At 37.2% G+C, this 24,077-nt stretch overlaps 1 protein-coding gene across 2 annotated transcripts in view; it reads left to right on the forward strand.

Annotated features, from left to right (window-relative positions):
- Positions 1–24,077, forward strand: part of NUP205 (nucleoporin 205) — an 81,520-nt gene that overhangs the window by 13,238 nt on the left and 44,205 nt on the right. For both annotated transcript variants that reach the window (XR_004682116.1, XM_035021171.1), the window contains exons 7-18: positions 1,812–1,976; positions 6,563–6,738; positions 9,883–9,999; positions 10,184–10,321; positions 12,652–12,802; positions 13,816–14,021; positions 16,158–16,340; positions 18,143–18,193; positions 18,797–19,006; positions 21,650–21,749; positions 22,170–22,307; positions 23,657–23,846. Coding sequence is in view for 1 of the 2 variants with exons in the window: in XM_035021171.1 (XP_034877062.1) it covers positions 1,812–1,976; positions 6,563–6,738; positions 9,883–9,999; positions 10,184–10,321; positions 12,652–12,802; positions 13,816–14,021; positions 16,158–16,340; positions 18,143–18,193; positions 18,797–19,006; positions 21,650–21,749; positions 22,170–22,307; positions 23,657–23,846 (1,825 nt within the window). In the remaining variant the exon portion in view is untranslated. The remainder of the gene's footprint in view (positions 1–1,811; positions 1,977–6,562; positions 6,739–9,882; positions 10,000–10,183; positions 10,322–12,651; positions 12,803–13,815; positions 14,022–16,157; positions 16,341–18,142; positions 18,194–18,796; positions 19,007–21,649; positions 21,750–22,169; positions 22,308–23,656; positions 23,847–24,077) is intronic.

Genomic DNA, 24,077 nt, shown 5'->3' on the forward strand with positions numbered 1-24,077 from the left:
AGAGGGAGGAGGGTCAGAGGGAGAAGCAGACTCCCTGCTGAGCAGGGAGCCCGATGCGGGACTAGATCCCGGGACTCCAGGATCATGACCTGAGCCAAAGGCAGTCGCTTTAACCAACTGAGCCACTCAGGCGCCCTTTATTATGTTATGTTAATCACCATACATTACATCATTACCTCTGTCCACTTTTGATCGTGTCATCGGCATGTTCTCTCAGTAGGTATGTAAAGAGGATAGACATTTTCCCCTCATGTTTGGTGACCATCTTTAGGCATTAGGAAAGGCTTATGGAAAACATAAGTAGCCCTTTCCTCCAGTCAAATTGTCACACAGTGCTTTGCGTGTCACAGAATAAGTGCTACCTGTGCTCATCTAGGAATGCTGCCCGTTACTGCATTTGTCAGATTTCCTGTCTTAAATGAAGTAAAGCACAGAATTAAGTAGGGGCAGACTGTGTTCATGGAAGCTTGTAAGTGGGACTTCCAAAAGCAAAATGAAATGCCTGGAAGGTTTCATAGGCTAAAATGGAAGGTTTTGTATTAGGTTGTAATTTTATAAATTTAGGATGCTTATGTTAATTAACTCATTTTGATTGTAATTTCTTGTTGGTTCTGTATATGTTTGATTAATAAATGGGAGAAGTGAATTAGTAGTACATGCATAGTAGTAGATGGAAACTTTTAAAACACAGGAAATTAAATAAAGAATGTGTTCTTGGTTAAAGGTTGGGAACCACTGACATCAAAAGGAAGTACAAGAAAATAATGAAGTAAAATAAATGAATTCTTAGGTGTTAGTGGTGTTTCCCATTTTAGTATTTATTCAGAATCCTGTGCTTGTTTGAAGTACCATAGTATAATTGAACTGTAAATTGTAAAATAGTATTATTTAGCAATTTCATTTGTTATAATCAGAGTAGATACTTGTTTGCAATTTGGATCCTTTGTTTTGGCCAGTTTTTGCTTGATATTTTAAATTCAGGCATTTATTTATCTAATAAAATTCTTTTTTTTTTTATTTAAAGATTTTATTTTTAAGTAACCTCTACACCCAACATGGGGCTCGAACTCACAACCCCAAGATCAAGAGTCATACACTCCAGCAACTGAGCCAGCCAGGCGCCCCAAATTATATCTTTTTTGATCTTTAAATGGCATTGATTTATATATTTTTTTAATTTATTTTTTAAAAGATTTATATTTTATTTTTTTAGAGAGAGAGAATGCACAAGCAGTGGGGTTGGGGCAGAGGGAGAGGAAGAGAGAGGGAATCTTAAGTAGGCTCCATGGAGCCTGACACGGGCCTCAATCTCATGACTCTGAGATCATGACCGAGCCAAAATGAAGAGTCGGATGCTTAACCGACTGAGCCACCCAGGCACCCCTAAAGATTTTATTTTTAAGTAATCTCTACACCCAATGTGGAGCTTGAACTTAGAACCCCAAGATCAAGAGTCACACGCTCAACCGGTTGAGCCAGCCAGGCACCCTGATATATTTTAGAATTTATATACAGGAAAAAATGAGTGACTCTTTAACTATTTTTAAAATTTTTTATAGTAAGCTTATTTAAAAAAATTGAAAAAAATAGCATTAAAATTTAGAATTGTTGTCGATTGCCTCTTTCAGTTTGTTTGCATATAATTTTTGTGGTGGTGATTTTGTTTTTGGTTTGTCAAACATTAATGTTAATTAGTCCACAGTTATTTGATAAGAGTACTCTGATTTTCTGATTTTTAGACATTACTCCTGTATATCAAAAGTGAGAATTTTTCTACTTTTTGGTATAGTGGTCTATATTTGTGTTTTCAGATATGATTCATCAACTTCCACTGTTGACAGAAAGACAGTACATCGCAACAGTTCACTCCCGCCTTCAAGACTCACAGCTTTGGAAACTCCCTGGGCTGCAAGCCACTGTTAGACTTGCCTGGGCACTGGCATTGAGAGGAATATCTCAGCTACCTGATGTGACAGGTAAATTGATTGTAGGTAATTTCGTTATGAGAAAGAACATATCAACTTTAATGGTATTTTGAAAGAGGTATTATCTTTGACATATATAAGGATGAGCACAGGAAGGTACCTAGAATTGTGTTAAATGAAGCTTTGGAATGTAGTGAAATACCGATTTTTTTTTTCTTGTTTCCTAAAAGAATTTTTATGAAATATTATTTCTCTTTCTTAGAGCCAGTGACAATGCTCTTTTAGCTTCTTTATTTCCTTAAGAGTGTAAAATTTGAAATGGCGGTATCATAATTTTTTAAATTAAAATTTACGATTTTTTAAAATGTTTTCTTGTTTGGTTTTCACAAAATAATTTTTCACAAATTAAAAACTAGTATTATTTAAAAATAAAATATGTTAGGGGTGCCTGGGTGGCTCCAGTTGGTCAAGCATCCAACTCCTGATTTCAGCTCAGGTCAGATCTCAGGGCTCCTGTGCTCAGTGGGGAGTCTGCTTGAGGATTCTCTCCCTCTGCCCCTTCCCCCACTTGTGTGCACACGTGCACGCACACTCGCTCTCTCTCTCTCAAAAAAAAAAAGACCATTCTTGAAATAATACAAGTTTTTGTTGTTTGTTTTTAAAGACTTTATTTATTTTTAATATTTTATTTATTTGACAGAAAGAGAGAACACAAGCAGGGGGAGTGGCAGGCAGAGGGAGAGGGAAAAGCAGGCCTCCCACTGATCAGGGAGCCTGACGCGGGGCTTGATCCCAGGATCCCAGGATCATGACCTGAGCCAAAGGCAGATGCCCAACTGACTGAGTCACCCAGGTGCCCCTGTTGTTAAAGATTTTATTTATTTGACAAAGAGAGAGAGCAAAGTTAGGGTGAGCAGGAGAGGGAGAAGCAGGCTCCCCACTGAGCAGGGAGCCTGATATGGGGCTTGATCCCAGGACTCTGGGATCATGAATTGAACCAAAGGCAGATCCTTAACCCATTGAGCCACCCAGGTGCCCCCAGACAAGTTTTAATAAAATAGGAATTTTGAAAAATTAGTTACTACTCTCTTCATAGACTTCTGAAAAACTTACCAAACATGTTTACTACACTAATTTATAGTGTTTGAAACTTTATTAAACTCCAAAATTTCAATAAGGTTTTTAGACATTAACACTCACTTTATAAAGACCTAAATGTGAGACAGGAGTCCATCAAAATCCCAAAGGAGAACACAGGCAGCAACCTCTTCGACCTCAGCCGCAGCAACTTCTTCCAAGAAACATCGCCAAAGGCAAGGGAAGCAAGGGCAAGTGAACGTTGGGACTTCATCAAGATAAAAAGCTTTTGCACAGCAAAGGAAACAAGTCAACAAAACCAAAAGACATCCGACAGAATGTGAGAAGAAATTTGCAAATGACATACCAGATAAAGGGCTAGTATCCAAAATCTATAAAGAACTTATCAAACTCAACACCCAAAGAACAAATGATCCCATCAAGAAATAGGCAGAAGACATGAACAGACATTTTTCCAAAGAAGACATCCAAATGGCCAACAGACACATGAAAAAGTGCTCAACATCGCTCGGCATCAGGGAAATCCAAATCAAAACCTCAGTGAGATACCACCTCACACCAGTCAGAATGGCTAAAATTAACAAGTCAGGAAATGACAGATGTTGGCAGGGATGCGGAGAAAGGGGAACCCTCCTACACTGTTGGTGGGAATGCAAACTGGTGCAGCCACCCTGGAAAACAGTATGGAGGTTCCTCAAAAAGTTGAAAATAGCTACCATATGACCCAGCAATTGCACTACTGGGTATTTACCCCAAAGATACAAATGTAGGGATCCAAAGGGGTAAGTGCACCCCGATGTTTATAGCAGCAATGTCCACAATAGCCAAACTATGGAAAGAGCCAAGCTGTCCATCGACAGATGAATGGATAAAGAAGAGGTGGTATATATACACAATGGAATATTATGCAGCCATCAAAAAGAATGAAATCTTGCCATTTGCAAGGACGTGGATGGAACTGGAGGATATTTTGCTGAGTGAAATAAGTCAATCAGAGAAAGACATGTATCATATGATCTCACTGATATGAGGAATTCTTAATCTCAGGAAACAAACTGAGGGTTGCTGGAGTGGGGGGTGGGAGGCATGGGGTGGCTGGGTGATAGACATCGGGGAGGGTATGTGCAATGGTGAGCACTGTGAATTGTGTAAGACTGTTGCATCGCAGACCTGTACCTCTGAAACAAATAGTACCTTATATGTTAAAAAAAAAAAAAGATAGCAGGAAGGGAAAAATGAAGGGGGGGAATCGGAGGGGGAGATGAACCATGAGAGACAATGGACTCTGAGAAACAAACTGAGGGTTCTAGAGGGGAGGGGGGTTGGGAGGACGGGTTAGCCTGGTGATGGGTATTAAAGAGGGCACGTACTGAATGGAGCACTGGGTGTTATATGCAGACAGTGAATCATGGAACACTACATCAAAAACTAATGGTGTAATGTATGGTGATTAACATAACATAATAAAAAAAAAGATTGATGCTGCTTTATTACCTAAATAGTCTTCAAGAAATAGTTCTTGAATTGATCATCATGTGATTTAAATTCCAGTATTTCTGAATTCAAGTAAAGGTTTGTAATTAGTCGTTGTTATTAATATTTAATTAGTAATTTTAATAATAAGTATTAGTCATAAAGAATTAAACTATTTTGTTCTCAAGGAGTTTGTATGGTATGGGTAGATATGCAGGCTTTATTTCAAAATGCAAAATAAAACATAAAATCCATCTGTTTTCCTCTGGTTGAACCTCTTGGCTTATATCTATTCCTGACCCTTTTCAAGGCAATGAAAATATACTTTGAGAAGCATACTTTGTATTTGGTCTGTATAATGCTCAAGTAGAATGAACTACAAACAATTCTTTTCCAAAGCCAGATTACCACAAAGTTACCTAGCAGTTTTATATGTAAATTTAAAAAAGGCAAGCAATGATGTATTTCTTGATGGAAGGACACAGCAGCACCTGTGATGTACTTTTACCAAAAAAATTGAATGTAAGTCAGATCAAGTCTCTAGATCGAACTACCAATTTTTAGTATAACCAGAAGACAGAGGAGTGTGTTAACTATACAACTGGGATAGATATCAAACCACATTGTGGAAACTGTAGGATAAAAGTCCAGTTTCTGCAGCAGATAAAGGGCAAGTGAAAAATTAAAAAGATACAGGAGGAGTCTACAGATGTATCACTCAAGCATAATCTGTGGATCTTATTTGGATCCTGATTCAAGCAAACAAATTGCACAAAAAGACAAAAAGCAAAAAACCAAACTAAAATCTTTTATAGCATTTATGGGACTGTTGTAAATTTGATTACTGTGTGGATATTTGATATTGAGGAATTTTTTTTTTTTAAGAGATAATGGTATTAAGGTATGTTATTTGTATGTATGGTTTATTTTTTGTTTTTAAAGTATTTTGAGTTGTATACTGAAATACTTACAAATGAAATGTTAAATTGTCTGGCATTTGCTTAAATCTCATTTGGGAATGCGTGGAGATCCAGATGAAATATGATTGCATAAATGTATAACATCAAAGTTAACTGATGGGTTTTGTGGTGGTTCATTATATTGGTTTATTTTTAGATACCTATTTGAAATTTTTTGAATAAAAAGCTAAAAAAAGTTACAAGTAGACCAGTTTGTCTTTAGGTTAAGGTTTAGTTTTTCAATATTTGCTACTTTGTTATCAAATTAGAAGAGTTACTTACGTGGTCATGTTTAGGTCTTGGTCTCACTAGCTGTGAAGACTTTTTCTGAATGATCTAGTTCATTTATTGAGATTAAAGCCTTGGCATCATTTTCATATGTTAATGTTTTGATAATAACTCACTGACTATATCAGTGTTACATCATATATTCTTGAAGTAATTTTTTATTGCTCATGTTGTTAGTGTGATGAGCTGTTTGTTTCCTAATGTACTTTTTAAATTTAATTTAAATTTTTTTTAAGATTTTATTTATTTATTTGACAGAGACACAGTGAGAGAGGGAACACAAGCAGGGGGAGTGGGAGAGGGAGAAGCAGGCTTCCCGCTGAGCAGGGAGCCCGATGCGGGGCTCGATCCCAGGACCCTGGGATCATGACCCAAGCCGAAGGCAGATGCTTAACGACTGAGCCACACAGGCGCCCCTGTACTTTTTTTTTTTTTAAGATTTTTTATTTATTTATTTGACAGAGAGAGAGACAGTGAGAGAGGGAACACAAGCACGGGGAGTGGGAGAGGGAGAAACAGGCTTCCCGCTGAGCAGGGAGCCCGGTGTGGGGCTCGATCCCAGGACCTCGGGATCATGACCTGAGCCGAAGGCAGACGCTTAATGACTGAGCCACCCAGGTGCCCCTCTAATGTACTTTTTCAGTAGCTCTTTTGAATTTGTGAGTCTATTACAGTAATACAGTCTTATTTTTAACCTAGCACATGCTTGAAGGTTCAGAAGATACCTGAATTTTGAAACATCAAGAGAGTATTCTGAAATGTTATCATCTAGTTTAATAACTTTCCCTTCATGTGCTGTTTTTCTAAATATATTTCTAGCTCTGGCTGAATTTACAGAAGCAGATGAAGCAATGGCAGAGCTCGCAATTGCTGACAATGTTTTCCTGTTCCTCACTGAATCTGTAGTGGTGTCAGAGAATTTCTATCAGGAGGAATTTTATATCCGTAGAGTCCATAATCTCATCACAGATTTCCTTGCACTTATGCCAATGAAGGTAGGTATAATAATGTAGGATAAGTAAAGAATAGTAGAAAATTTTTATGGAATAAACTGATCAATTCACTTTGTGTTTTGGAAACTAATAAAATCTTTTATTGTAGACTATAATTTGACAATAGTTGTGTTACAGCTTTTGAATTAGTAATTCGTGAAAATGAAATAAGACCTGGTAATTGAGACTAAGCTAAAAGAACAAAATATTTGACATTGAGAATAGTTTATAAGGAGAGAGTAATAGTTAAATTACTATGCATAGAAAATTGTTAATGTCATGATACTCCAGGGATCAATGCTTAGATTGTCTTACTGATATATTTATACATGATTTGGAAGAAGGCATAGTAGAAAATCTCCAGTTTTATAGATAATTGTGTAGACTCTTAATTATAGTATATAAATGGACTTCTGCATGCATACAGGTAATGTAATGGATTTAAGAAACAAATGCAAAGGCTACTTTCGAATAAAGAGTTCAAGCTGTAACTTTGATCCAAAAAGGGATTCTTAGAGCCATTTCAGAGAGTTTCTCCAGAGCATTATTTTTTCATGCAGTTTTGTTCCAAGGAAGCCATCAAAATGCGGGCAGGAAATAAATGAGGGCGTAAAGCTCTATGAACTCACTTTTTGTGTGTGTGTATTTAAAAAAAGCTCCCTAAAGGACCTATACTTGTAATACTGTAGTACAGTTCTGCTACCATACCTCCTGAAACACATAAGGCAAATGGAAAGACTACCTCAAGTGGCAACAAACGATCAAGGAGTGAAGTGCTTATTCATTATTTAATGAATTAAGTGTTTGTTGAGTTTCTCCTGTGTGCCACGTACTATACTAGAAGTTGTGAAGAAGACAAGTAGTAGACTCATTCCTTACCAATAAAGAATTTATAATCTAGTTGGAGAGATTAGGTAGTAACAGTGAATGAGAGGTATAGACAGTAAATTTATGGATTTATTTAGGCTAAGAATAGCTCCCTCAGGACTAGAATAGTCAAGGAATACTTTAACAGATAACCTGAACCCTCAGTAACCTCGAAGGACTTGATAGATTAATATCACAGAATTTTGGAATAAGAAGAAGCATGCTAATCCTTTCATTTTACATTTGCAGAAATGAAGTCGTAGAAAGGTTAAGTCTTAAGTGTTTCCTAATCAGTAGTCCAGATGGGACTTAAGTTATAGAAAGATAATCATAAATGGCTTGAATAATATAAAGAGTGAATTCACATAATTGGAGTACTTTGATAGATAATAGGAATATTTAGGTTATCAGTCTCTTTTTGAACGAGCTTTGGTTTGTGTGTATCAGTGAATTTGTCCTTTTTATTCAGATTGATTGGCATAAAGTTATTCCTAATATTCCTTTATTATACTGTTTGTGTCTGTAGGATCTGTAATGATGTTTCTTTTTTCATTCTTAATTTTGGTAATTTGCATCTTCTGTGTGTGTGTGTGTGTGTATGGGTGTGTGTGTCTTCTTAATTAACCTGGCTAGAGGTTTATCAATTTTATTGAACTTCCTGAAGAACCAGCTTTTGGCCTCATTGATTTTCTTATACTTTGTTTCACTGTTACTGATTTCTGCTCTACATTATTTTCTTCCTTTTTGCTTTGGGCTTAATTCGCATTTCTAATTTCAATTTATTAAGGTAGAAGCTTAGATTATTGATTTGAAAACTTTCTTTTTTTTTTTTTAAGATTTTATTTATTTATTTGATAGAGAGAGTGAGAGAGCACAAGCAGGGGGAACAGTAGAGGGAGAGGGAGAAGCAGGCTCCCTGCCAAGCAGGGAGCTCGATGCGCGGGGCTTGATCCCAGGACCCTGGGATCATGACCTGAGCCAAAGGCAGACGCTCAACCATCTGAGCCACCCAGGTGCCCCCAAACCTTTCTTTTTTTCTAATACAAATATTTGATGTTACACATTTATCTCTAATTATTGCTTTAGCTGTGTCACATAAATTTTGATATGTTGTGTTTTCCTTTTTGTTCAATTTAATGTTTTTTAATTGTCCTTGAGACTTCTTTGATCAGTGGTTTCTTTAGAAGTGTTGTTTAATTTCCAAATATTTGGGGGCTTCCAGGCATCTCTGTATAACTGATTTTAGTTTATTTTTGTTGTGGTTAGAGAACATACTTTATAGGATTTCAATTTATGTTAAATTGGCTGAGGTTTGTTTTATGATTCAGAATATGGCCTGTCTTGGAAAATGTTCTATGCACACATGAAAGGAATGTATATTCTCCTGCTGTTCTATGGAGTATTTTGTAAATGCCCATTAGGGAAAGTTGGTTGATAGTGTTAAGTCTTCCATGTCCTTACAGATTTTGTATACTTGAGAGAGGAGTATTGAATTGTGGGTTTGTCCTGCTTTTTTTGTTTTGTTTTTAAAAGAGAGTAGTTTCTTCTATCAGTTGGCATGAATGTTATAAGGTGATGGTTCTCAGCCAGTGCAATAACGTCCTTCAGAGAGTGTTTGGGAAATTAGTGGCACCACTTTTCCTTGTTAAAATATCTTTGGTGGAGGAAGAATGAAGGGGGGGAAATAGGAGGGGGAGACGAACCATGAGAGACGATGGACTCTGAAAAACAAACTAAAGGTTTTAGAGGGGAGGGGGTGGGAGGATGGGTTAGCCTGGTGATGGGTATTGAGGAGGGCACGTTCTGCATGGAGCACTGGGTGTCATGCACAAACGATGAATCATGGAACACTACATCAAAAACTAATGATGTAATGTATGGTGATTAACATAACAATAAAAAATAAAAAAAAAAATCTTGGTGGAGTTATTGGTAGAAGTAGGTAGTCCAGAGATGCTAAACTGTCCTGCAGTGTTCAGGATGATCCAACCCAGTGAAGAAATGTCCTGTTCAAAATGTCAGTAATGTTCCTTCTGAGAAATACTGTAGTTAAAACTCAACTTCTCTGTACTGGAAAATACACTGACATTTTAAGATATTTTTAAATTATGGATAGTGGTATCACAAAATTCCTAGTATATTTCTTCATGTCATTAAAGTGGAATAGATGTTTAAACAGTTTTTCTATTATGTAATCACTTTTAGACAGTTGCCTGATTTCAGTATTATTAACCTATATACTAAATTTCCATATTAAACTGTATGTAATGTATTTAATAGGTGAAACAGTTGAGGAATCGGGCAGATGAAGATGCTCGAATAATTCATATGAGTATGCAGATGGGTAATGAACCTCCCATTTCACTTAGAAGAGATCTGGAACACTTAATGCTCTTGGTAAGCCATTACACTGGATGGATGGTCATTTCTCCCTCCTTCCATTATTTATTCCCTAACTGTAGAAAATTTCACTTTTAATGTTTCAAATATACAAGTGAATTCCGTAAAAATGTAAATTTTCACTTAAAAGTAATTGTTGAGTTATAGGCATTTTCACCCAGTCTTTGCTTACACTTTGCAGATTGGTGAGCTATATAAAAAGAACGCTTTTAATTTGGAGCTTGCTCTCGAATATTGGTGTCCCTCAGAGCCTCTTCAGACTTCCACTATCATGGGTTCTTACCTTGGGGTGGCTCATCAGCGACCCCCTCAACGCCAGGTGAGCTCTTAGTTTTTCTACTTTTCTACCTTGGTATGATAATTGGGAGTCTTGAACCATGAACAAATGTTATTTCCTGATGTCATTGCCATTAACACAAATGATCTCTTGTGTAACTTAGAAATTTAAACTGTTTTCTTTTCTTAAGGAAATTTGAAACTCTTAAATTTAAGTTTTTTGTGTTTTTTTTTTGTAAGGAATACTTTTTTTTTTTTTAAGATTTTATTTATTTATTTGACAGAGAGAGACACAGCGAGAGAGGGAACACAAGCAGGGGGAGGAGTGGGAGAGGGAGAAGCAGGCTTCCCGCTGAGCAGGGAGCCTGATGCGGGGCTCGATCCCAGGACCCTGGGATCATGACCTGAGCCGAAGGCAGACGCTTAACGACTGAGCCACCGAGGCGCCCCTAAATTTAAGTTCTGATATGTAGTTAGCCTTTTTTAACATACTAGGTATGTGTCAAATTGTAGACAGAAAGGTGTCTAGTCTTTCTGTGTGTCATTTATTTGAATTTTATTGGTATTAGTATTAGTCTGTACTCAACAGGCATGACGGTAACCAATATACATCATTCTTTTTTCTTTTTGTCTTAAGATATTATTATTATTATTTAATTTTATTTTTCTAAAGATTTTATTTTTTCATTTGTCAAAGAGAGAGAGCACACAAGCAGGGGGAGCGGCAGGCAGAGGGAGAAGCAGGCTCCCTGCTGAGTAAGGAGCCTGAGGGGGGACTCGATCCCAGGACCCTGGGATTATGACCTGAGCCAAAGGCAGACGCTTAACTGACTGAGCCACCCAGGCGTCCCTAAGATTTTAGTTATTTCTTTTATTTTTTATTTTTTAATTTTTATTTTTTTTTAATGTTTTATTTATTCATGAGAGTCAGAGAGAGAGAGGCAGAGGCAGAGGGAGAAGCAGGCTCCCCGCCTAGCGGGGAGCCCGATGCGGGGCTCGATCCCAGGACCCTGGGATCATGACCTGAGCCGAAGGCAGACGCTTAACCATCTGAGCCACCCAGGCGCCCCCATAAGATTTTATTTTTAAGTAAACTCTACACCCAGCATGGGGCTCGAGCTCACTACCACGAGATCAAGAGTCTCATGCTCCACAGACTGAGCCAGCCAGGCACCCCCAATATATACCATTCTTAAGAAGTTGGGGAAGATAGGAGAGGTATAAGTACTAGAAGGAAAGGTTTAGAAGTTAGAATTGATGACAAAATGCCTATGAGTCAGTAGATAATGTAGGAAAAAGTCCATTTTCTATCCTATGTTAAGTAGGATACGCAGTCTCAAATAAGATGGATTGCAGTATCTATCTTCATCTTTTTGGGATTTGCTGTTCTAGAAGCTTTCATGTCAAATAATTTTCAGTTATGTTAGAGTCTGGGATCAGATGCCTTTTTACTGCATTTCTTATATTTTTCTCCCCATTTAAAAAATGTTTTGGAGAAGGGTTTATTAAAATTTTTTGAAGATTAAAAAAATCTTTATATTATGAAATACTTCAAGCATTTGGAAGAAAGAATAATTATAATGAACACCCAACATCTCAATTTAATAGCTGTTAACATTTTGCCTTGTTTGCTTCATCTACTACTGCTATTTTTACTACTTTGATTTTGCTGGAGTACATTAAAGTAAGTTATAGACAGCATGACATTTCCCCTTTTACTAGGTAAATAAATATCTCTCAAAAATAAGGATGTTTTTCTACATAATTAGGAAATCATTTATACCTAACAGATTTAACAACGATTTCCAGAGATCTGTAACATTTTCAGTTCTGAATTACAACCAATGAGCCTCAATGTCTGAATAGTATTTTTGTTATTAGATTTAAGGAATAAGCAAGATAAAAGGAAAAACTAAGAAGTGGATTTACAGAACAGGAATGTAGGAATGTGGTACTGGCTGAACACAAAACAGTATGTTTAGGTTAGCATCCAAAATTCTTTCAGGTTCCTAGGTGTTCATACTAAATTTGACTGGGATTCATGAACCCTGGGTTCCAAGTATATCTGACTTTGTGGTTAATTTTAGAGGAATAAATTTCTTCCATTGCTTTACATATTTAAAATGTGAGTAGTCTTATGTTCTGTGACATTGAGATGTTTTAAAAAATAATTGTACTTTATGTTCACAAAAATATTCTGTAATTGCATTAAATTGCTAATGACGATCTTGAAAAAATTTTTCATAAGTAGAATACCAGATTATTAAATTAGAGCATTTAGTTTTAGTTCATATGTAGTCTTTATTAGTTGGTCCGTGCTACCTAAAAGTTAAGATAAGCTTTATGTAAACTATTGGTTTTTCCCTATTTCAGGTTGTCTTGTCAAAGTTTGTTAGGCAAATGGGTGACCTATTGCCTCCAACGATTTACATTCCTTATTTGAAAATGCTCCAGGGATTGGCCAGTGGGCCCCAGTGTGCTCACTACTGTTTCAGCCTGCTTAAAGTCAATGGGAGTAGTCATGGTAAGAAAAATCTGGATGTTGTCTAAGTTTGTTGTGACATTCTTGAGTTCACTATCCCCCTGCCTATTAAAGAATATTAGTTATTTGTACCAGGTTCTACCAGGTGTATACATTATTTTTATAATAATGGGAAAGAAGCACATTAGTAGCTTTATGCGTTAGTGACGGTCTCACAGATTGGGCAGTTTTACTGTTTGCTTTATAAAATATAATTCAGTTTAAGAAATCAGAATTGATACATAAAAACTTTGAAGAACCCATCTGGTACTCAAAACAGAATATATACCCTGGCCACATGAGTTTGATTTTTTAAATTCATGTTCATAAGTACTTGTTTTCTAAATTTCTGTACTTACAGTTTCTCTGTCCAACCCTCCCAATTTCCTCATTTAATTTTCAGACTTGAGTCTGGTTAAATTTGCAACACTGCAAAAGAAAAGAGAAAGAAATAGTTATTAAGCATCTGTTTTGTTAGGTAGATATTATTACTTTCACTTTTACATATGAGGAAACAGGTTTAGAGAAGTAATTTACCCACGGTCATGAGGAGGAGCAGGATTGCAACTGAGATCTGCCAGTACTAAGGCCAGTGTTCTGGCTACTCTGTCAAGGCCTGCTTGTAGCGTAATTTAAAATCTAGACTGCACTTACCTCTCTCTCTGGGGATTTAAGCTCACATTTAGGAATTAATCTGATGGGGAAAGTAGTCCTACATAATTACAGCACAACACAGAGAACTCTTATGGATATAGAGCAGATAACTGACACCCAAAGTAATTTGCCTTTGCACTTACATGGGCACCACCCATTCTTAGCCCTGAGGAAAAATTAATCCAGAGTTTTAGTTTATAGAGGAATTCTAACCCTTTTACAACACACTCCTTAATTCAGACAACACACTCTACTTATCTAGGACAAAGGCAAAGTTTATTGCTTTAAATTTATTTTCCTCCCTCGATTTCCAAGCACATCCTTAGACATTCTTGAAACAAAATTCTGTGCTGTCTTTACAGTTGAAAATATTCAGGGAACAGGTGGCAGTCCTGTTTCCTGGGAACATTTCTTTCACTCCTTAATGCTTTACCATGAGCACCTCCGGAAGGATCTTCCGAGCGCAGATAGTGTCCAGTACCGTCACCTTCCTTCACGTGGCATCACCCAGAAGGAGCAGGATGGATTGATTGCTTTTTTACAGCTCACCTCCACCATCATTACTTGGGTAATTATCATCCACAGCATGTGAGAGCATAATTTTTTTTTTTTAAAGATTTTATTTATTTATTTGAGAGAGAGAGAATGAGAGAGAGCACATGAGAGGGGGGAGGGTCAGAGGGAGAAGCAGACCCCCCGCTGAGCAGGGAGCCCGATGCGGGACTCGATCCCGGGACTCCAGGATCACGACCTGAGCCGAAGGCAGTCGCTTAACCAACTGAGCCACCCAGGCGCCCGTGAGAGCATAATTTTACTTGTTTTCTAGCACAGGGGCATTTTAAGGAACTCTCAAATTTTCATGAAATGCTTGAAGTTTATGAGTGATGAATTTTGCATGTATAGAATTCTGTTTTTAAGCTCTGTGTTTCTTTACCTTCAGAGGGTGTAGTAATGGTAGCCCAGCTTATTGCTGTCAGCTAGTGGGAAAATAATAGCATATGCCTGAAAGAAAATAGAAGGGCAAATACGAATCAGTTGTGACTGCACATCCTTCTAGAAGGTTTCCTAACATAGCTGTGGATATGTGTGTTGGTGTTATGTATACATAAAGAATATATTTTTTATTTATTATTTTTTAAATTTATTTTTTAATGAATTTATTTTTTTATTAGAGTACATGTGCGAGTGGGGGACAGAGGGATCAGAGGGAGAGATTCTCAAGCAGTCTCCACGCTAAGCACAGATCCCGAAGCAGGGCTCAGTCTCACGACCCTGAGATCATGACCTGAGCCAAAATCAAGAGTTGGATGCTTAACCGACTGAGCCACCCAGGAACCCCAAGAATATTTTTAATTAGAAAGAAAAGTTTTTTACTAAAAAAAAAAAAAGAAAGAAAAAAAACCCAAGAAAAGTTATTTACTGGATTACTTTTATTCTCTCCTTACACCAAACCATCTTACCCCTCACTATCAAATTAGTCTTTATAGGAAACATGAGTTTCATTACATAATTTCTCTACTTAGAAACCTCTTCTAGTTTTTCTATTATTTCCTAGAGCAAAATTGCTTACTGAGACATTCTGTCTTAAGGACAGGAATAGTGTCTTCTAACTTTTTGGCTTTTCTAGGAGTGCTTAACATTATTATTATTATTATTATTATTATTATTATTATTATTATTATTTTAAGATTTTATTTATTTATTTGACAGAGAGAGACACAGCGAGAGAGGGAACACAAGCAGGGGGAGCGGCAGAGGGAGAAGCAGGCTCCCCGCGGAGCAGGGAGCCCGACACGGGGCTCGATCCCAGGACCCTGGGATCATGACCTGAGCCGAAGGCAGACGCTTAACGACTGAGCCACCCAGGCGCCCCTTAACATTATTATTAAACATTAAAACATAAAGTTAGGGGGCGCCTGGGGGGCTCAATTGTTACGCATCTGCCTTTGTTCAGCTCAGGCATGATCCCGGGGTCCTGAGATTGAGCCCCATGTCGGGCTCCCTGCCCAGCGGGGAGCCTGTTCCTCCCTCTGCCTGCCGCTACCCCCTGCTTATGCGCTCTCTCTCTGGACAAGTAAATAAATAAAATCTTAAAAAAACAAAACAAAAAAACCTCGTAAAGTTAGTAGTTATTTCTTGTTGAATTAAAATGGAATGGTATTGGCACGCCTGGGTGGCTCAATCAGCTAGTCAGCTAGCTCTTGATCTCTGTTTAGGTCTTGATCTCAGGGTCATGAGTTCAGGCCCTGTGTTGGACTCTATGCTGGGTATGGAGCCTACTTAAAAAGAAAGTGGCATTTGATGCCACATATATCTTCATTTTTTTTCTCAAAAAACTAAAAGGTATTCATATATTATAGTAAAAAATATACTACATTGTTTCAGAAAGGATTGCAAGTGCTTAGGTAAGTTTTATGTGACCTTGGCAGACCATTTATCTCATATGGATTATTTTCCATACTTAGAGCTATAAAAGTAATTCTAAAAGGCTATTTCTACCCTATTCCTTACATTGACTGAGCTGTAATTTGATTTGATCCACTGGTACACCTCAAGCATAGCCATAGGCTTATCTTTGTTTTAGTATGTATCAAGCCTATGAATACTCAGTATAAGTGCTAGCAATTTAGATGATTGCTGGTCATTTTTCTTAGCTTTTAAAGATGGGAAAGTCTCTCTTGTTCTTTTTGTGTTTGATTCCCAGAGTGAAAATGCTCGTCTGGCACTCTGTGAACATCCTCAGTGGACCCCGGTTGTGGTGATTCTGGGACTCCTGCAATGCAGTATCCCCCCTGTTCTCAAAGCAGAGTTGCTGAAGACCCTTGCAGCTTTTGGAAAATCCCCTGAAATTGCTGCTTCCCTTTGGCAGTCGTTGGAATACACTCAGGTAGCATTACAAGCTCTCTTATTTATTACAGTTTGGAAAGTGAGGCTTGATAATATGGTAGAAGCAAGGGCATCCAGTTTGCACCTTACAGTATGCCATGAACTTCCCAGTTAATGATTTAGTACCGAGCCAGTGGTTTAGAACCGAGCCATAGCATCAGAAACTAACAGGCTTAGGTTTTTCTCTTAGATCAATTGACAGCTTCACTAGGTTACCAGAGATAGGTTCTTCTCTCAAGACTTTGTTTTTCAGTGTCTGTGAGATATTTATAAATGGACAGAATTCCTCAACTCTGTCTTTAAGACCAGGCTGATGAAAGCCTTCAGACATTATTTGTACTCATTAAATGTGGGGAATACCAGTTTTTCTTTTCTGTTGCTTCCTTTTATGTCCTCCTGTCCCATCTGAAAAGAACAAAGTATCTCTATTAACTTTTATTTTTTTAGATGTAAGGCCTATTGGAATTTTTCTGTGAAGGTATAGTTATTCAGTATATACACTAAGATTAAAAAGGAGAATAAGGTTGTGCTTTACAGAAATATCTCTAGGAAATGGTTAGGTGGAATATGTGTTTGTCTAAAAATAATAAAACGTATAGGAACCTGTGATTCTAACACCATTTTGAAGCAGTAAAATGTTATTTTCTAACATGTATCCTGAAGATGTAATGATACTTTATAAGAGCAAAATGCAGGGAGCTGGTGTGTGCCCTTAGGTTTAGTATTAATACTTCATTTTTTTCACTTATGAGTGTATCACCACTTAGTGTTCTAAGTGTTCAGTGTGCCCCTCTATACTGAAAATGAAATATGATTGGGTTTAGACATCTTTATTCTTAGAGCAAGACTTGTTTTTTTTTTTTTTTTTTTTAAAGATTTTATTTATTTATTTGAGAGAGAGAGAGAGAGCACATGAGAGGGGGGGAGGGTCAGAGGGAGAAGCAGACTCCCCGCTGAGCAGGGAGCCCGATGCGGGACTCGATCCAGGGACTCCAGGATCATGACCTGAGCCGAAGGCAGTCGCTTAACCAACTGAGCCACCCAGGCGCCCTTTTATTTTTTATTTTTATTTTTAAAGATTTTTTAATTTATTTATTCACGAGAGACAGAGAGAGAGAGACAGAGGCAGAGGGAGAAGCAGGCTCTCCGTGGAGCAGGGAGCCCCATGCGGGGACTCGATCCCGGGACCCTGGGATCATGACCTGAGCCGAAGGCAGACGCTTAACCGACTGAGCCACCCAGGCGTCCCTTGAGCAAGACTTGTTTTTAAAGGATCCTACCTGATAGTATATTTTCAGCTTGTAAGAGTGGTAAATGACATAACATTAAGTGTAATTGATTATACCATATACTGCTTATGTCCCTAGCAAGGTCAGATCAGAACATCTTAACTCAGAACTTTTGCCCACACAAGAAACCTATTCAGACCTGTTCTTAACAAATTTAATTATTGGTTTTCTGGTGCTGATTGTAGGGCTGGTCTTGAACACTGGTGAGATTTCGTCCCATAAATCCTCTTAAGATTTATTCCTAGAATATCTCAGAGGAAATTTGCTGCATATACTTCTTGTGTGCACTTAGAAACTACTAGTTTTTTGAAGCCCAGATAATCGAAGGTTCTACCTGAATCCCACACAACTGCCAATGAAAGTCCCATCAGAGACTTCTCAGTTGTGCTTTCTGATCAACATCAGGAGATACATGCATGTGTTGCGTGAGGAATATGACTATACATTGCAGAGCCACTACTTTTCATTGAGGAGTGGGGGATGTTCCTAACATCTGTTTTCTTACTATTTTAAGATACTGCAGACCGTAAGGGTTCCAAGCCAGAGGCAAGCTATTGGTATCGAGGTAAAGTTTTCCTTTTTCTTTAAATGCTCTCTATTCATACAGTCACATGGTAAAAATTAACAAAAATTGTTCTTAACTCTGTTAGGTTCCTATAATTTTCAAATTTAATATAATTTCATTTGAAGTGTTGTCTGGTCAGTGTTGAAATGGAGATGAAATTTTTCATGAGAGGAACCAAAATACTCTAGGTTTCAAAGTTGGGAAAGGATGTTACATGGCAGCCATCCAAGCTGAAAGTTTGCTTTAACTTCAATTTAATTCGGTTACTTGGGTCAACCTGAAGTGAGAATTTACTTGTTTTAGTTTCTTTTCTTCTCTCTCTACGCTCCCCCTCTCTTTTTCATAAAGAAACATGTAAGATTTCTATTTTTAATTCACAGTTGGGAACAATATGTGGGAATTTGAAATTCTTCCATCTGATTGATCTAGATTTATATACTACTTTTGTGTCTTTTCCTCTAAATGAAAAATGGTGATGTATATTAGGTTTCTTTTGGTGTGGTGATGATATGTTCAGTATTAATGAGTCAGTGTCTGCAAGATGTTTTGTACTTTATAGCTGATTGTTTTATATTACTAAATGTCTTTATTTTTCTTTGGTAGGTTGAACTAAATGAAATAGAATGCCGGTGTGAAGAATACCCACTGACTCGGGCTTTTTGCCAGCTTATTAGTACTTTGGTGGAGAGCTCATTTCCTTCTAATTTGGGTGCTGGCCTGCGGCCCCCTGGCTTTGACCCTTATTTGCAGTTCCTTAGAGATTCTGTGTTTCTCCGATTCCGCACAAGAGCTTACCGGAGAGCAGCTGAAAAGGTAATGTTTAGAGAAAACCTTTTTTGTCCTTATTCATTTATTGCTGCTTTTTCCTTTATGAAAGATAAAAGATGCTATAAATTCATTTTAGCTTTTGCCAATCAGTAAAATTCATAGTCTTAATACTGAGGTGTCCATGATCTGATTAAGTTTATATGCATTAAAAAAAAAAATCTCGGCATTAAAACCAAAGCACGGACTTTTTAGTGATCAGTAGTTTAATTGATATGAATTCATAGTCATTCATTTCCTTAATTGAACAAATTTGGACCAAAATTGAACCAAAAATGTCATACCTTTGTCAGTTGGAAACACATTGTCCTTTTTTGGGATGATTTTGTTTAGGGATTGAAATAAGTTTTAAACTTGCACACCAATTTCTGTTGATTTAGTAGCTCTTTTGGGTTGTAGAGTCTCGGCTTAGTGGGAAGGTGTATTATGATCCGTCAGGTATGTTTGCCACGAATGGAGCCTGAGGGAGCACTGACATTTATTTACATACATATTTGCTCTGGTTGCAATACACTCAGAACTGAACTTACCATATATATCATCTTATGTAATTCCAATATTACCGTGAGGCAGGTACTATTAATATTCCCATTTTACAGATGGAGGCTTAGCAAGGTTAAGGAACTTGCCTAAGGTCCAGGACCAGGATTTGAACCTAGGACTCTGATTCCAGATTCAAGCTCATAACCTCTAAGCTATGTAAGAGACCCTTCCAGGTTCTGACGTAATTCACTTAGTCTATAATACTGTTTATTGCCTCACAGAATATGCTTGGATGTGTCCTGTAGGGACATTTCTGCTTTATTTTTATAATTTGCTGTTTTTGAACCTGTTGGGTTTATTTGTTGTTGTATTAGTGATTATAAAAATAATTTTTGTGCTAATTTGGGACAATTAGGAAAATATAGAAAAATACAAGAAGTAATGATATTATCCATAATCCTGTTGCCAAAGGAAGGATAACTTAGTCTTTTTCCTATACATACGTACTTTAATTGAGATAATTAGTTTAGTTTGCATCTCTTTTTGGCCACTAAATATGGTATCATGAGCACTTCTTCATGCCATCAAAGATTCTTTGAAAACAGTCTCTTTAATGACTACATGATCCTTACTTGTTTTTAGCGTCGTTCATGTATTCATTCCCCTTTCACTGGACAGTTTGTTTCTCATATTTAGTCCCAAGTAACTGAAATTCATTTTTTGTCAGTTGTTTTATGATTTTTGCTTCTCACATAGTAAAAATAAACACTGAGGGGGTGTACATTTAAGTCCTAAAATTACCTCGGTGACCAAATAATGGACACTAAGAATGGCAATCTCTTTAACAAGATGTTCTGATAATGTTTTTGTACTTGTCTTAGGTAGCTTATTTGCCTTTTCCTAAAAAGGTCATTATGACCTAAGTGTTTAGAGCTTCAGTCAGCTGTGTTCTTTCCACGTTATTGGTTTTCATTCATGCATATGGACACTTCCAGTGCTGCTGTTTTCCCTAGCTACTACCCCAGTATACTTACCCTCAGACTTTTTTCCCTCAACTTCATGAATTTTTTGCACTTGAAAGTCTTCTTCAGGTTTAGCTTCTGTTACTATATTTTAGAGCACTAGCTTCTCACAAAAACAGTGCTTTAGATTGAGATAAATAACATAGACTATTAGAGCCAGTGTATATATTTACCAATCCTAAAATCCATTATTATGTGGTGATAAGCCTTTTTTATTTAAATAAATGATCTTGAAATTTTTGGAAAATACAGATAAGTGGATAATTTTAAAATAATAATTTAGGGGCACCTGGGTGGCTTAGTCGTTAAGCGTCTGCCTTCGGCTCAGGTCGTGATCCCAGGGTCCTGGGATCGAGCCCCGCATCAGGCTCCATGCTTGGCGGGAAGCCTGCTTCTCCCTCTCCCACTCCTCCCCCTGCTTGTGTTCCCTCTCTCGCTGTGTCTCTCTCTGTCAAATAAATAAATAAAATCTTTAAAAAAATATATAGTAATTAAAAAAAAATCACTGTATAGTCCCAGTTCCCAAACTCAGTCTTGATAAAATTATGTGCAGTGGAAATGATTTTAAAATAATAATAAAAAAAACCCACCCTAACTACAGTTACCAACCTCAGCCTTCATAAATTCTATATAATGGATTTTTTTAAAAGTAAAGTTTTAATTTTACTGTCTATACTGTTGTATATATTTTTCCCTTGGCATAAATATTTTTCCTTGTACATAGTTTTTAAAAATGTTTTTTAACAGAAGGGTGTTAATGGGGTCATTAGATGCAAGCCCAGCAGTGATTGAGTCTTCTTCACTTCTTTGGCTAGAGCCATAAGATAGAATACTGGTCTGGGAATAGAAGTCCAGGGCTTGATTTCTAGTACCTTTGCTACCAAGCTTTATGGTTTTGGGGAAGTTACTCATGCTCTGAGCTTCACTTGCTTTCTCTGTGAAATAAGGGTGATTAGATGATTTCTCAGACCCTTTACAGCCAGGATTTTTAGAGAAAATAGGAAATATTTGACACTTTGGCGAAGTGTCTTCATGTTCTGGAGAAAAGTGGGAGGAATGAAAAGTCTAGCAAGGCTGTCACCTTGGACTGTTTTATTGTTACTGTAACATTTGTTTCTTTCTGTAGTGGGAAGTTGCTGAGGTTGTTTTGGAGGTGTTTTATAAATTGCTCAGAGATTATGAGCCTCAACTTGAAGATTTTGTAGACCAGTTTGTGGAATTACAAGGTAATTTAATTCTGTCACTTTCAAATAAGCTGTCAGCTATTTATAAAGCTATTTATAATTTATAAACTATAAGATACAAATTATTTCTAAGTTTATGAATTAAGTTAGAGTGTAATCTTTTTTGTTACATTATTTTAGTTATTTTAATTGTTCTGAGCAAGAGAAAATAAACTTTCGCCAAATGAAAGACAACACTGCCTTACAGATTCTTTGATGAGTTAACATGTTATAGGTAACTAACTGCTATGAGCAAAACAGCCCTTTTGGGAATTACAGCTGTATACCGTTTGTGTCCTTGTCTTTGAATTGAAACTTGCCCATTTAGATGCCATTTAGTTTACAAGTCTCATATATTACATATAAATCAAGGGTGTGACAAAAATACTGACTGTCTTTTGGATTGTGTTGTGTTCTATTTAGGAGAAGAAATCATAGCCTACAAGCCACCAGGATTTAGTCTGATGTATCATCTTCTGAATGAGTCACCAATGTTGGAGCTTGCCCTTAGTTTACTGGAAGAAGGCGTTAAGCAGCTGGATACCTATGCCCCTTTCCCTGGTATGTGCCTGAATGTCTTAATGTCGTGAAAACAGTTCTCATATTTTCAGTTTTTTGTAAATGGAGGGTTAAAATAGATGATTTCTGAAGTTCTTTTTCACTGTGAGATTCTCCATATGTACAGTGGTGTTTTCAGTGAGTCATGCAGTAAAAGCATATTTAAAGTGAAAGAGTAAAGTACAGAGACTCTCACTATAACTGTGTCTCATTGCATGTTTTTTTATAGGTAATTATGATTTTCTTTCACTTTAATGTCTTAAACATGTCTAAATTTAAGTCTAATGTACTTTTTGTTTTCTTGTCCATATAGTTTTTGTAAAGGAACTTAATTAGTGCCTGGTACATAGAGTTCAATAGGTTTTATTTAATATCATGACTACTGCTAATTATCATGATTTACTGAGTGCTTAGTATGCATTTGATGCTTTTAAAAGCACATTTAACACATTTATTTATTATTATTATTTTTTAAAGATTTTATTTATTTATTTGACAGAGAGAGAGACAGCAAGAGAGGGGACACAAGCAGGGGGAGTGGGAGAGGGAGAAGCAGGCCTCACGCAGAGCAGGGAGCCGGATGCGGGGCTCGATCCCAGGACCCTGGGATCATGACCTGAGCCAAAGGCAGACACTTAACGACTGAGCCACCCAGCGCCCCAACACATTTAATCTGTACAAAATCCCTGTTATTAGATATTATTATTTCCAGTTTGCAAATAAGGAAATTGATGCAACAAAGCGGTTTCATGTATTTCCACAGTAAGTTGTAGCTGTGATTTGAACCTAGGCAGTTTGGCTCCAGAGTCCATGTATTTTAAATTTGAATGGTGGGATTATAGATGATCCTTGTTCAAATTCTCAGTTTCCTTATTTGCAGATTTTTCTGCAATGAGTATGTATTACTCTAATCAGTTTCTCAGTCTTGGTGCCATTGACATCTTGGGCCATATAATTCTTTGTTGTGTGGACCGTCCTGTGCGTTGTAGGCCTCTACCCACTAGATGCCTGTCGTGCTTTTCCAGTTGTGGCAACCAAAATTATCTCTAGGCCTTGCCAAGTGTCCTCTGGGGCCTAAATCACCCCCCCCCCCCCCCATCTGGGAACCATTTCTCTAAATAATCAATGAAGGGATAAGGGAAAGTGACTGAGAAGCCACTGCATACAGGTAATCTTAAGGTACGATCATCACTGTGAATTGGCACGGGTGAGTAGTTCTATGAAGTTGCTGCTGCAAGTGGACACTTGAGGGCCTTTGAGTCTAGAACTTGTCCTTTAGCTTGTTTTTCTAAGAGCTATGCATTTCTAAGATTCATGTAGAACTTTCTAACTTCAGTTTATGTTTTTTGTAGGGAAGAAACACTTGGAGAAAGCAGTGCAGCATTGCCTTGCACTTCTCAATCTGACTCTGCAAAAGGAAAATCTCTTTATGGATCTTCTAAGAGAGAGTCAGCTGGCTCTAATAGTCTCTCCTTTAGAACAGCTGTTACAGGGAATCAATCCGAGAACTAAGAAGGCTGATAATGTGGTGAATATTGCCAGGTAAGTAGGTAGAAAAATGACAAAAACACGTGGGCATTCTATCTTTGATTTCCAAATCTGGTCAGATCCCTTATTCATTACTTGGGGGGTAGGGGGCTCATTTTGTTCTTGTCTTCTTTAGCCCTTCTGATTTTAATTACTCTGATGTTTACAATTTCTTTTTTTCCTTCTGATGGATTCCGTATCCTAAACATTTCTAAGTATAAAATGACATTATCTTAATATTGTTTG

Source organism: Mirounga leonina, unplaced genomic scaffold (assembly GCF_011800145.1).
Source record: "Mirounga leonina isolate KUSES-001 unplaced genomic scaffold, KU_Mleo_1.0 Mir_174, whole genome shotgun sequence".
NCBI lineage: Eukaryota > Metazoa > Chordata > Mammalia > Carnivora > Phocidae > Mirounga > Mirounga leonina.